This window comes from Bos indicus, chromosome 4, assembly GCF_029378745.1.
Source record: "Bos indicus isolate NIAB-ARS_2022 breed Sahiwal x Tharparkar chromosome 4, NIAB-ARS_B.indTharparkar_mat_pri_1.0, whole genome shotgun sequence".
Classification (NCBI taxonomy): Eukaryota; Metazoa; Chordata; class Mammalia; order Artiodactyla; family Bovidae; genus Bos; species Bos indicus.
This window is the reverse complement of record NC_091763.1, coordinates 7,771,862-7,784,762: the sequence shown is the minus strand read 5'-3', so window position 1 is coordinate 7,784,762 and position 12,901 is coordinate 7,771,862. Positions and strand designations below refer to the sequence as shown.

At 42.4% G+C, this 12,901-nt stretch overlaps 1 protein-coding gene across 1 annotated transcript in view; it reads left to right on the top strand.

The window, feature by feature from the left end:
- The window catches only part of ABCA13 (ATP binding cassette subfamily A member 13), a 335,950-nt gene that overhangs the window by 138,840 nt on the left and 184,209 nt on the right, over positions 1-12,901 (top strand). The window contains exon 28 of the mRNA XM_070787451.1: positions 3,409-3,499. Within this exon, the coding sequence (XP_070643552.1) occupies positions 3,409-3,499 (91 nt within the window). The remainder of the gene's footprint in view (positions 1-3,408; positions 3,500-12,901) is intronic.

Below are 12,901 nucleotides of genomic sequence, written 5' to 3'. Positions count from 1 at the left end.
ACTGTTAGAAGAGCAGATGAAGATGATTATCAAGACTCCCTCCTTTGTTTTCAAGGTATGTTTTGCATAATTCACAATTACATTTCAAAACCCAATGAAAATTCCCATTAAAATGAGGTACAAAGGAAGCCTTTGCTCAGTGAATGAATCTTGAGTTGCACTATTTCTCCTGTTTCTAATTTCATTCTTGGTAAACGCATCAGGTGAATGCTGGTTTCACTGGGCCTCGGCGCTCTCTTCTTACGGGGATGACCATGCCGATCTCATTGGGTCAACTTAATAATTAAGTGATGTGACACTTTGCAGGCGTCCAGCTGTCATTATTCCTCCTCCCATCACTCTTGGGCTCAGATATCACGAGCTTCTCATTTGGCTAGCATTGTCTTCCCAGCTTTACATGCAAACACATTCACTTTTTGCAACAATTCTATTTTTTGTGTCTTATTATTAATACCGTTAATGAGATGAGGCAGTGAAGGTGACACATGGCACAGCGTTGCTATTCTCTTATTATTAAGCTATTGTTCCCACTTGTAGTAATTGTGAGGTCTGCAGCTTTTCCTTGGGGTCTTACTGGGAATAAGCAAGAGGTTATCTTACTAATAAAAGCAACCTCATCAGATCGAAAGTAATGACAGCTCATGGCTCATCACTAATTCGGAGGACTCAGACTCCTCTCAGCAGGATTCTGCCCAAAATAATTCATCATATGTACTGAGAAGGCAGGTCTCTCCCCCTTGCCAGCTGCTTCTCCCCTGGCAGCCTCTCCCCATCTTCTCCTAGGGGCCACGGGCTCCCAGGAATGCCAAGAGTCAGTCAATATTTCTGTGCTCATTCCCCGAAATAAACTCAGTCAGGATGGAAATGCTGTTTGCAGAGTTCAGAGTCCAGGGAGGGGGTGACTTGAAGTCACAGTGGGAGCCCACCTGGTGGGGAGGCTGCAGCGGGGCCGAGGTCAGGACCCCAGGGCTTTGCAGCAATGGGCAGCAGCGAGGGGGCATGTGTGTGGTGATGCCACCAGGGGAAGGGCAGCACTGGGCAATGCCTGGCTCAGTGATGGTCCCCAGGAGAGGCTGAGTGGACTGTGGCTGAGCAATGAGTGAGGAAACCCACTGCCTGCTCCTGGGTCTGTGGCCGTTATGCACTGAGTTACTGTCACTCTGGTCTCGGGATGTGTGAGTCCTCTGTCTGTGGCGCAAGGCTGACCAGACCTTTGCTGGGCGTGGAGCCCCTGCCTCAGAGCCCAGCGCCTCTGCCCTCTCCACATTGCCTCTCCTCGCACCCTGCGAGGGTTCTCATCAGGGACACCCTCTCTCCTCTGCACGTGGCCTGTCCCCTCCCCTGAGCAGTCACCCACAGACTCCTGTCCTCGCATCTCCCTGTCTCCAGGCACATGCTTTTGCACCTCGCTCGTACTGATTTTGGGCCTAGTCCTTGGATTTAAAATTTTTTTAATGGAAATATAGTTGATATTCAGTGTTGTGGTAGTGTTAGGTGTACAGAAAGTGATTCAGTTGTGTGTATGTATAGTAGTAGTCACTCAGTTGTGTCCTACTCTTTGTGATCCTACGGACTGTAACCCACCAGGTTCCCTTGTTCAAGGGATTCTCTGGGCAAGAATACTGGAGTGGGTAGTCATTCCCTTCTCCAGGGGATCTTCCCAATCCAGGGATTGAACCTGGGTCTCCTGCATTGCAGGCAAATTCTTTACTGTTTGAGCCACCAGGGAAGCTGTGTGTGTGTGTGTGTGTATACACACACATACATATATGTATATATATATGTGTATGTATATATATATGTGCTGTGCTGTGCCTAGTTGCTTAGTCATGTCTGACTCTTAGCAACCCCATGGACTGCAGCCCACCAGGCTCTTCTGTCCACAGGGATTCTCCAGGCAAAAATACTGGAGTGGGTTGCCATGCCCTCCTCCAGGGGATCTTCCCAGCACAGGGATCCAACCGAAGTCTCTTGCATTGCAGGCGGATTCTTTACTGTCTGAGCCACCAGGGAAACCCATGAATATTGGAGTATTCATGAATACTGGAATATTGGATCCTTCTCCAGGGGATCTTCCTGACCCGTGAATCAAACCAGGGTCTCCTACATTGCAGGCAGATTCTTTACCAGCTGAGCTACCAGGGAAGCCCATATAATACATATATATGTATGTTCATGTGAATATGTATATATTCTTTTCCAGATCCTTTTCCCTTATAGGTTATTACAAGATATTCAGTATAGTTCCCTGTGCTATACGGTAGATCTTTGTTGGTTATCTGGTTCTTTTATAGTAGTGTGTATGTAAGTTCATTCCAAACTCCTAGTTTATCTCTCCCTCCTTCCCTGTTGGGTAACCGTAGCTCTGTTTCCTATGTCTGTGAGTCTGTTTCTCTTTTGTAAATAAGGTCATCTGTCTCATATTTTAGATAGAATGTATGAGCAATTTTTATGATGTCTTTCTTTTTTTCTGCCTTTCTTCACTTAGTATGATCATCTCTGTGTCCATCCATGTTGCTGCAAATGGCATTATTTCTTTCTTTATTATGGCTGAGTAATATTCCATTGTATGTATGTACCACATTGTCCTTATCCATTCCTCTGCTGATGGACATTTAGGTTGCTTCCATGACCTGGCTACTGTAAAGTGTTGCAGTGAACATGTATCTTTTCAAATTATGTTTTTCTCCAGCTACGTGCCTAGGAATGGGATTGCTGGGTCATGTGGTAGCTCTATTTTTAGTTTTGTAAGGAACCTCCATACTCTTCTTCATAGAGAATGCTCTACATTCCTACCAACAGTGTAGGAGGGTTCCCTTTTCTCCATACCCTCTGCAGCATTTATCGTTCATGGACTTTGATGACAGCCACAGCCCTTCGGTTTGAACAGTGAGGCAGGGCATCGGCGTCCAGCACTAACCAATTACTGACTTCAAGCCAGTTTATAGGACAAACCTGTTTAGGTATTAAGAGGTCCCAGAGCCTGTGGAGAAGACTCTGTGGTGGGGATTGTCACACGTGGGCCCACCCACTCTGAATCCGTGGTGCGGCTCACGAGTTTGTGGCCTGATTCTTCCTGAGTTTCTCAGATGCTGGACAGTGCTTCACAAACCACAGTTGAATTGGATGCTCTGTGTGATCGGCCCCACCACGCTCTGCCCATTCCTTCCTGGCGGCTTGGCCAGGACCGAGGTGCCCTGAGGTTCAGACTGGTTTTACTCACCTTTGTGTCCTGTGGGCAGGACCAGGTGGCCTTAGAGTTCTGTCCCTTAACTGAACGACCAAGTGAAATATGGTGGCTGTTTGGTGAATATTGTCATAATGACCCAGTTGGGTAATTGAGGCAGAAGAGGTACAATGTGGAAGGGAACATAAAATAACGTGAAGCTCTTTTCCATTTTCAAAAAGGTGTTTCTGCATCTTTTGCAAGATTCCAAGAAGCAACCTGATACTGCCCTGAGCTTGGAGTCGGCACCCCCAGAGCCTGGTCCTGGTCACCGTAAGTCAGGGGACTTCTTTGCATTTCCACTGGGTGAGGGGGCAGGGGTGTGTGAGGTGAGGCCCCCACCCTTACCGCCACCTTGTTTTAACAAAGTAAGTCAGGAAGAGAAAGACCAATACTGTATATTAACGTGTATATATGGTATCTGGTACCAACAGTCCTATGTTCAGGGCAGCAATGGTGACGCAGACGTAAAGAACAGACTTTTGGACTCAATGGGAGAAGGAGAGGGTGGGATGATTTGAGAGAATAGCATTGGAACATGTGTTACCATACGTAAAATCGACAGTCAGTGCAAGCTTGATGTATGATGCAGGGCACCAGAAGCCGGTGTCTGTGATAACCTGGACGGATGAGCTGGGGAGGGAGGTGGGAGGGGGGTTCAGGAGAGAGGGCTCACGTGTATGCCTGTGGCTGATTCGTATTGATCTATGGCAAAATCCATCACAATATTGTAAAGTAATTGTCTTCCCATTAAAATAAATAAATTAAAAAAAAGTTGGAGAGGAAGAGATTAAGCACAGTGAGGGGTGTAATTGAATGGAGGCAGAAAGCTTAGTGTTTTTCTTTGACTTGAATCAAACATCTGTGTGTTTGTGGGACAGCTTTACATTTCTTCAGAACTTAATTTATCATAGAAGCAATGTCTTAGTGTAGAAAACGAGGGTAACAGAATCAGTCCATTTTGTTTTCCTGCCTCACGAACAAGCCAGTCCAGCATCATTCTCGATGGGCACCTTATGTGCAGGGACTTGGCCAGGATGGGTTTACATGCAGAAAAATCCAAATGTGAGTCTTGCTCCCTGGAGCCTCTGTCCTCTTGGGACTGAAGTGTGTTCTTAAGTTTCATGTGCAGATCTCCATGCACAGGCGTCGGCCATGGAGCAGAACCCTGGTGTGTGACTAGGCCTCAGTGAAGCCAGTTCCTACCCGACCTGTGGGCAGTGACCCAGAAAGGAGGACAGAGCTGGGCTGAAGAGGCCTGGAGGAGGACAGACCTCAGAGGCTTCCTCAGAGACTCCAGGCACATAGAGGGCAAATAAGTGACCAGAACTAAGTGCTTCCGGATGTTGACGACAGATGTTTGGTAGACTGCATTCTCACAAGCAGTGTATGAGTTTCCATCGGCCCTGCTTCCTTTTCAGCTCTTGGTACTGTCAGGCTTAAAAATTATTTATTTTAGGCATCGTAATTGGTTTGTAGGGGTCTCTCATTGTGGTTTTAATTTGCTTTTCCCTAATGATTAATGATGTCGGGTGTATCTTATTCTAACAGCTCTATTGAGATAATAATTTTACACGCCACACAGTTTGTCCATTTAACACAGTTCAGCAGCTTGTAGTTTATTCAGAGTTGTGTATCCCTTGCCCCCATCAAGTTCGGAGCAAGTTGTACTACCACAGGTAAACTCTCCTCAGGTTACCTGTCGCCTCCCCTAAGCCCCGTGTGCTCCAGTCATAGGTCAGCTGTACTCTGCCGTCTGTCTCTGCGTGCCTGTCTGCTCTGGACATTCGTACAAGTGGAGCCCACGGCACGTGGGTGTCTGTGTCTGGCGTCCTTTACTCGGCCTGATATTTCCCAGTGACCACGTGCTTGTCTGTCAGTGCTTCATCCTTTGGTGGCCAGATCATGTTCATTGTCCAGGTGCACCAAAATTGGTTTGCTCTTTCACCAGCTAATGATCCTTTGGGTTGCTTCTAATTTGGGGCTATTACGAAGCTGCTGCCATGAGCATCTGTGTATGAGTTATCTGTGGACGTACGTTCTCTCCTGGGTGTGCATCTAGGAGTGAGATCACTGGTTAATCATGTGAGGACCTGCTGGACTATGATCTTCCTCCAGTTTCCAGCAACAGGTACCTCACTTCCTCTTGAGCCTCCTCGGTGGCATCTGTAAAGTTCAGGTTTCAGACTGTCTAAAGAAGTTTAAGCTGACTTCACTCAGTATAATAATCTCTAGGTCCATCCGTGTTGATGCAAATGGCATTATTTCATTCTTTTTAGTGGTTGAGTAATATTCCATTGTGTGTAAATGCCACATCTTCTTTACCATTCATCTGTCAGTGGACATTTAGGTTGTTTCCATGCCTTGGCTATTGTGAATAGGGCTGCAGTGAACACAGGGGTGTATGTATCTTTTTGAGCTATAGTTTTGTTCAAAATATGCTCAGAAGTGGGATTGGTGGATCGTATGGTAGCTCTGTTTTTAGTTTTAAAAGGAACCACTGTACTGTTCTCCATAGCAGCTGCACCAGTTTACATTCCCATCAGCAGTGTAAGAGGGTTCCCTTTTCAACACAGTCTCTACAGTATTTATTATTTGTAGATTTTTTTTTTTTGATGATGGCCTTTCTGTTTACTGTGAGGTGATACCTCATTGTAGTTTCGATTTATATTTCTCCAATAATTAATGATATTTAGTATCTTTCATGAATTGGAGAAGGAAATAGCAACCCACTCCAGTGTTCTTGCCTGGAGAATCCCAGGGATGGGGGAGCCTGGTGGGCTGCAGTCCATGGGGTCACACAGAGTCGGACACGACTGAAGTGACTTAGCAGCAGAAGCAGCAGCATCTTTTCATGTACTCTTGGCTATTTGTATGTCTTCTTTTGGAGAAATGTCTTCTTAGATCTGCCCATTTTTTTGATTGGATTGTGTTTTTTTTGATATTGAGTTGCATGAGCTGTTTACAAATTTGGGGGACTAATCCCTTGTCACTCACATCTTTTGCAAATATTTTCTCCCATTCTGTGGTTGTTTTTTTGCTTCTCTTATGGTTTTCTTTGCTGTGGAAAAGCTTTTAAGATTAATTAGGTCCCACTGATTATTTTTGTTTTTATTTCCATTATTCTAGGAGATGCCTTGGAAAAAATATTGCTGCAATTTGTGTCAAAGTGTGTTCTGCCTATGTTTCCTCTAAGAGTTTTATAGTATCCATTTTGAGTTTATTTTTGTGAATGGTGTTAAAGAATGTGCTGCTTTCATTTTTTACATGTTTTCCCGATACAATTTATTGAAGATATTGTCTTTCCTCCATTGTATAGTCTTGCCTTCTTGGTCATAGATATGTGACCGTAGGCATGTGGGTTTATTTCTCGGTTTGCTGACCTATTCCATTGATCTGTATTTCTGTTTTTGTGCCTGTGCCATACTGTGTTGATGACTGCAGCTTTATAGTATAGTTTGAAGTCAGGGAGCCCGGTTCCTCCAATTCTGTTTATCTTTGTCAAGATTGGTTTGGCTGTTCAGCATCTTTTATGTCTCCATACAGATTTTTAAGATTTTTTGTTTTAGCTCTATGAAAAATGCCATTGGTAGTTTGATAGGGATTGTATTGAATCTGTAAATTGTGTTGGTTAGTATAGTCATTTTGATAATATTCATTATTCCAATCCAAGAACATCGTATATCTTTCCATTTGTTTGTGTTATCTTTGATTTCTTTCATCAGTACCTTATAGTTTTCGAGTACAAGTCTTTTGCTCCTTAGGTAAGTTTATTCATAGGTATTTAATTCTTTTTGAGATAATGGTAATGGGGATTGCTTCCTTGAGTTCCGTTTCTGAATTTTTGTTTTTAGCATCAAAATGCAGCAAAATTCTGTGTATTAACTTTGTATCCTGAAACATCACCAGATTCATTGATTAACTCTAGTAGTTTTCTGGTAGTATCCCTAGGATTTTCTATCTATAGTATTATGTCATTTGGAGACAGTGACAGTTTTACTTCTTTTCCAATTTGGATTGGAATTTGAATTCCTTTTTTTCCCTTTTGTTCACTGATTGCTATGGCAAGGAATTCCAAAACTGTATTGAATAATAGAGGTGAGAGTGGACATCCTTGTCTTGTTCCTAATCTTAGAAGAAATTCAGTTTTTCACCATTGAGAATAATGTTTGCTCTGAGTTTGTCATATATGGCCTTTATTATGTTGAGGTAAGTTCCCTCATGGTCAACAAAAGAGTCCGAAATGCAGTACTTGGATGCAGTCTCAAAAATGACAGAATGATCTCTGTTTATTTCCAAGGCAAACCATTCAATATCATAGTAATCCAAGTCTATACCCCAACCAGTAACTCCGAAGAAGCTGAAGATGAATGGTTCTGTGAAGACCTACAAGACCTTTTAGAACTAACACCCCCAAAAGATGTCCTTTTCATTATAGGGGACTGGAATGCAAAAGTAGGAAGTCAAGAAACACCTGGGGTAACAGGCAAATTTGGACTTGGAATACAGAATGAAGCAGGGCAAAGGCTAATCGAGTTTTGCCAAGAGAACACACTGGTCATAGCAAACACCCTCTTCCGACAACACAAGAGAAGGCTCTACACATGGATATCAGCAGATGGTCAACACCAAAATCAGATTGATTATATTCTTTGCAGCCAAAGATGGAGAAGCTCTACACAGTCAGCAAAAACAAGACCAGGAGCTGACTGTGGCTCAGATCATGAACTCCTTATTGCCAAATTCAGACTTAAATTGAAGAAAGTAGGGAAAACCACTAGACCATTCAGGTATGACCTAAATCAAATCCCTTATGATTATACAGTGGAAGTGAGAAATAGATTTAAGGGACTAGATCTGATATAGTGCCTGATGAACTATGGATGGAGGTTTGTGACATTGTATAGGAGACAGGGATCAAGACCATCCCTATGGAAAAGAAATGCAGAAAAGCAAAATGGCTGTCTGAGGAGGCCTTACAAATAGCTGTGAAAAGAAGAGAAGCGAAAAGCAAATGAGAAAAGGAAAGATATAAGCATCTGAATGCAGAGTTCCAAAGAATATCAAGGAGAGATAAGAAAGCCTTCCTCAGTGATCAATGCAAAAAATAGAGGAAAACAACAGAATGGGAAAGACTAGAGATCTCTTCAAGAAAATTAGAGATACCAAGGGAACATTTCATGTAAAGGTTGGATAAAGGACAGAAATGGCATGGATCTAACAGAAGCAGAAGATATTAAGAAGAGGTGGCAAGAATATACAGAAGAACTGTACAAAAAAGATCTTCATGACCCAGATAATCATGATGGTGTGATCATTGACCTAGAGCCAGACATCCTGGAATGTGAAGTCAAGTGGGCCTTAGAAAGCATTACTACGAACAAAGCTAGTGGAGGTGATGGAATTCCAGTTGAGCTGTTTCAAATCCTGAAAGATGGTGCTGTGAAAGTGCTGCACTCAATATGCCAGCAAATTTGGAAAACTAAGCAGTGGCCACAGGACTGGAAAAGGTCGGTTTTCATTCCAATCCCAAAGAAAGGCAATGCCAAAGAATGTTCAAACTACCATACAATTGCACTCATCTCACAGAGCTAGTAAAGTAATGCTCAAAATTCTCCAAGCCAGGCTTCAGCATTACATGAACCGTGAACTTCCAGATGTTCAAGCTGGTTTTAGAAAAGGCAGAGGACCCAGAGATCAAATTGCCAACATCCGCTGGATCATGGAAAAAGCAAGAGAGTTCCAGAAAAACATCTATGTCTGCTTTATTGACTATGCCAAAGCCTTTGACTGTGTGGATCACAATAAACTGTGGAAAATTCTGAAAGAGATGGGAATACCAGACCACCTGAACTGCCTCTTGAGAAATTTGTATGCAGGTCAGGAAGCAACAGTTAGAACTGGACATGGAACAACAGACTGGTTCCAAATAGGAAAAGGAGTCCATCAAGGCTGTATACTGTCACCCTGCTTATATAACTTATATGCAGAGTATATCAGGAGAAACGCTGGGCTGGAAGAAGCACAAGCTGGAATTAAGATTGCCGGAGAAATATCAATAACCTCAGATATGCAGATGACACCACCCTTATGGGAGAAAGTGAAGAAGAACTAAAAAGCTTGTTGATGAAAATGAAAGAGGAGAGTGAAAAAGTTGGCTTAAAGCTCAACATTCAGAAAACGAAGATCATGGCATCTGATCCCATTACTTCATGGCAAATAGATGGGGAAACAGTGGAAACAGTGTCAGACTTTATTTTTTTGGGATCCAAAATCACTGCAGATGGTGATTGCAGCCATGAAATTAAAAGACACTTACTCCTTGGAAGGAAAATTATGAACAACCTAGATAGCGTATTCAAAAGCAGAGACATTACTTTACCGAAAAAGTTCCGTCTAGTCAAGGCTATGGTTTTTCCAGTGGTCATGTATGGATGTGAGAGTATAAAGAAAGCTGAGCACCGAAGAATTGATGCTTTTGAACTGTGGTGTTAGAGAAGACTCTTGAGAGTCCCTTGGACTGCAAGGAGATCCAACCAGTCCATTCTAAAGGAGATCAGTCCTGGGTGTTCTTTGGAAGGACTGATGCTGAAGCTGAAACTCCATTACTTTGGCCACCTGATGTGAAGAGCTGACTCATTTGAAAAGACCCTGATGCTGGGAAAGATTGAGGGAAGGAAGAGAAGGGGACGACAGAGGATGAGATGGTTGGATGGCATCACTGACTTGATGGACATGAGGTTGGGTAAACTCCGGGAGTTGTTGATGGACAGGGAGGCCTGGCATGCTGCAGTTCATGGGGTTGCAAAGAGTCTGACATGACTGAGTGGCTGAACTGAACTGAGGTTCCCTTTAGGCTTTACTTTCTGGAAAGATTTTTTAAAAATCATAAATGGGTATTTAATTTTGTCAAAAACTTTTTATGCAACTATTGAGATGATCATATGGTTTTATTCTTCAGTTTGTTAGTGTGGTATATCATACTCATTTGCAGGTGTTGAAAAATCCTTGTATCCCTGGGATAAATCTCACTTAATCATGGTGTATGATCCTTTTAATGTGTTGTTGGATTTGGTTTGCTTGTATTTTGTTAAGGATTTTGCGTCTGTGTCCATCAGTGGTATTGGCCTGTAATTTTCTTCTTTTGTGTTGTCTTTGTCTGATTTTGCTATCAGAGTGATGGTGGTCTTATAGAATGTGGGAGTGTTCCTCCCTCTGCAACTTTTTGAAATTGTTTAAAATGATAGGTGTTAGCTCTTCTCTAAACGTTTGATAGAATTTATGTGTGAAGTCATTTGGTCCTGGGCTTTTGTTTGTTTGGAGTTTTTATTTTTTTATTTTTTTTAAATTTTATTTTATTTTTAAACTTTACAGTATTGTATTGGTTCTGCCATATATCGAAATGAATCCGCCATAGGCATACACGTGTTCCCCATCCTGAACCCTCCTCCCTCCTCCCTCCCCATACCATCCCTCTGGGTCATCCCAGTGCACCAGCCCCAAGCATCCAGTATCGTGCATCGAATCTGGACTGGTGACTCATTTCATATATGATATTATACATATTTCAATACCATTCTCCCAAATCATCCCACCCTCTCCCTCTCCCACAGAGTCCAAAAGACTGTTCTATACATCAGTGTCTCTTTTGCTGTCTCGTATACAGGGTTATTGTTACCATCTTTCTAAATTCCATATATATGCGTTAGTATACTATATTGGTGTTTTTCTTTCTGGCTTACTTCACTCTGTATAATAGGCTCCAGTGTCATCCACCTCATTAGAACTGATTCAAATGTATTCTTTTTAATGGCTGAGTAATACTCCATTGTGTATATGTACCACTGCTTTCTTATCCATTCATCTGCTGATGGACATCTAGGTTGCTTCCATGTCCTGGCTATTATAAACAGTGCTTCGATGAACATTGGGGTACATGTGTCTCTTTCCCTTCTGGTTTCCTCAGTGTGTATGCCCAGCAGTGGGATTGCTGGATCATAAGGCAGTTCTATTTCCAGTTTTGTAAGGAATCTCCACACTGTTCTCCATAGTGGCTGTACTAGTTTGCATTCCCACCAACAGTGTAAGAGGGTTCCCTTTTCTCCATACCCTCTCCAGCATTTATTGCTTGTAGACTTTTGGATCGCAGCCATTCTGACTGGTGTGAAATGGTACCTCATAGTGATTTTGATTTGCATTTCTCTGATAATGAGTGATGTTGAGCATCTTTTCATGTGTTTGTTAGCCATCTGTACGTCTTCTTTGGAGAAATGTCTATTTAGTTCTTTGGCCCATTTTTTTATTGGGTCATTTATTTTTCTGGAATTGAGCTGCAGGTGCTGCTTGTATATTTTTGAGATTAGTTGTTTGTCAGTTGCTTCATTTGCTATTATTTTATCCCATTCTGAAGGCTTTTTCACCTTGCTTATAGTTTCCTTTGTTGTACAGAAGCTTTTAAGTTTAATTAGGTCCCATTTGTCTATTTTTGCTTTTATTTCCAATATTCTGGGAGGTGGCTCATAGAGGATCCTGCTGTGATGTATGTCGGAGAGTGTTTTGCCTATGTTCTCCTCTAGGAGTTTTATAGTTTCTGGTCTTATGTTTAGATCTTTAACCCATTTTGAGTTTATTTTTGTGTATGGTGTTAGAAGAGTCTGTACGTGTCCCTAGATCTGAAGTGGGTTTCTTATAGACAGCATATATATGGGTCTTGTTTTTGTATCCATTCAATCAGTCTATGTCCTTTGGTCGTAGCATTTAATTCATTTACATTTAAGGTAATTATCAATATGTATGTTCTTATTGACATTTTGTTAATTGTTTTGGGTTTATTTTTGTAGGTGTTTTTTCTTCCCTTTCTCTTTTGTTCTCTTGTGATTTGATGCCTAATTTTAGTGTTGTGTTTGGATTGCTTTGGTGTGTGTTTGTGTGTGTGTGCATGTATAATGGAGATTTTCAGTTTGCAGTTGCTATAAGGTTTTGATATAGCAGGCTATATATACATACACACATACATATATATACACACACACACACACACACACAAGATTGCTTGAAGTTACTGATCTTTTAGTTTCAAATGCATTTCCAATATCCTACATTTGTAGTCCCTTCTTACAATTGCTGGTTTTACATCATATTTGTGTGCAAAATATTCACTTATCTCCCAGTCTCTGAGGTCAGAAGTCTGGAGTCTCCCAAGGCTGAAATAGAGGTGCCATCTGCTCTACATTCTTATTTAGAATCCTCCTTATCTGGATCCTCTACCAGATTTTCTCAGCTTGTGGGTAGAATTTAGGTCCTTGTGCTCGTAGAAGGCAATGGCAACCCACTCTAGTACTCTTGCCTGGAAAATCCCATGGATGGAGGAGCCTGGTGGGCTGCAGTCCATGGGGTCACTAAGAGTTGGGCATGACTGAGCGACTTCACTTTCACTTTTCACTTTCATGCATTGGAGAAGGAAATGGCAACCCACTCCAGTGTTCTTGCCTGGAGAATCCCAGGGACAGAGGAGCCTAGTGGGCTGCTCTATGGGGTTGCACAGAGTCGGACACAACTGAAGCAACTTAGCAGCAGCAGCAGCTCATAGAACTGGGCTCTACCATGGTTGGCCAGCAGTGAATGGATTTGCTCTCAGATCCTATAAGTCACCCTCAGGTCTTAGCCATGTGGCTC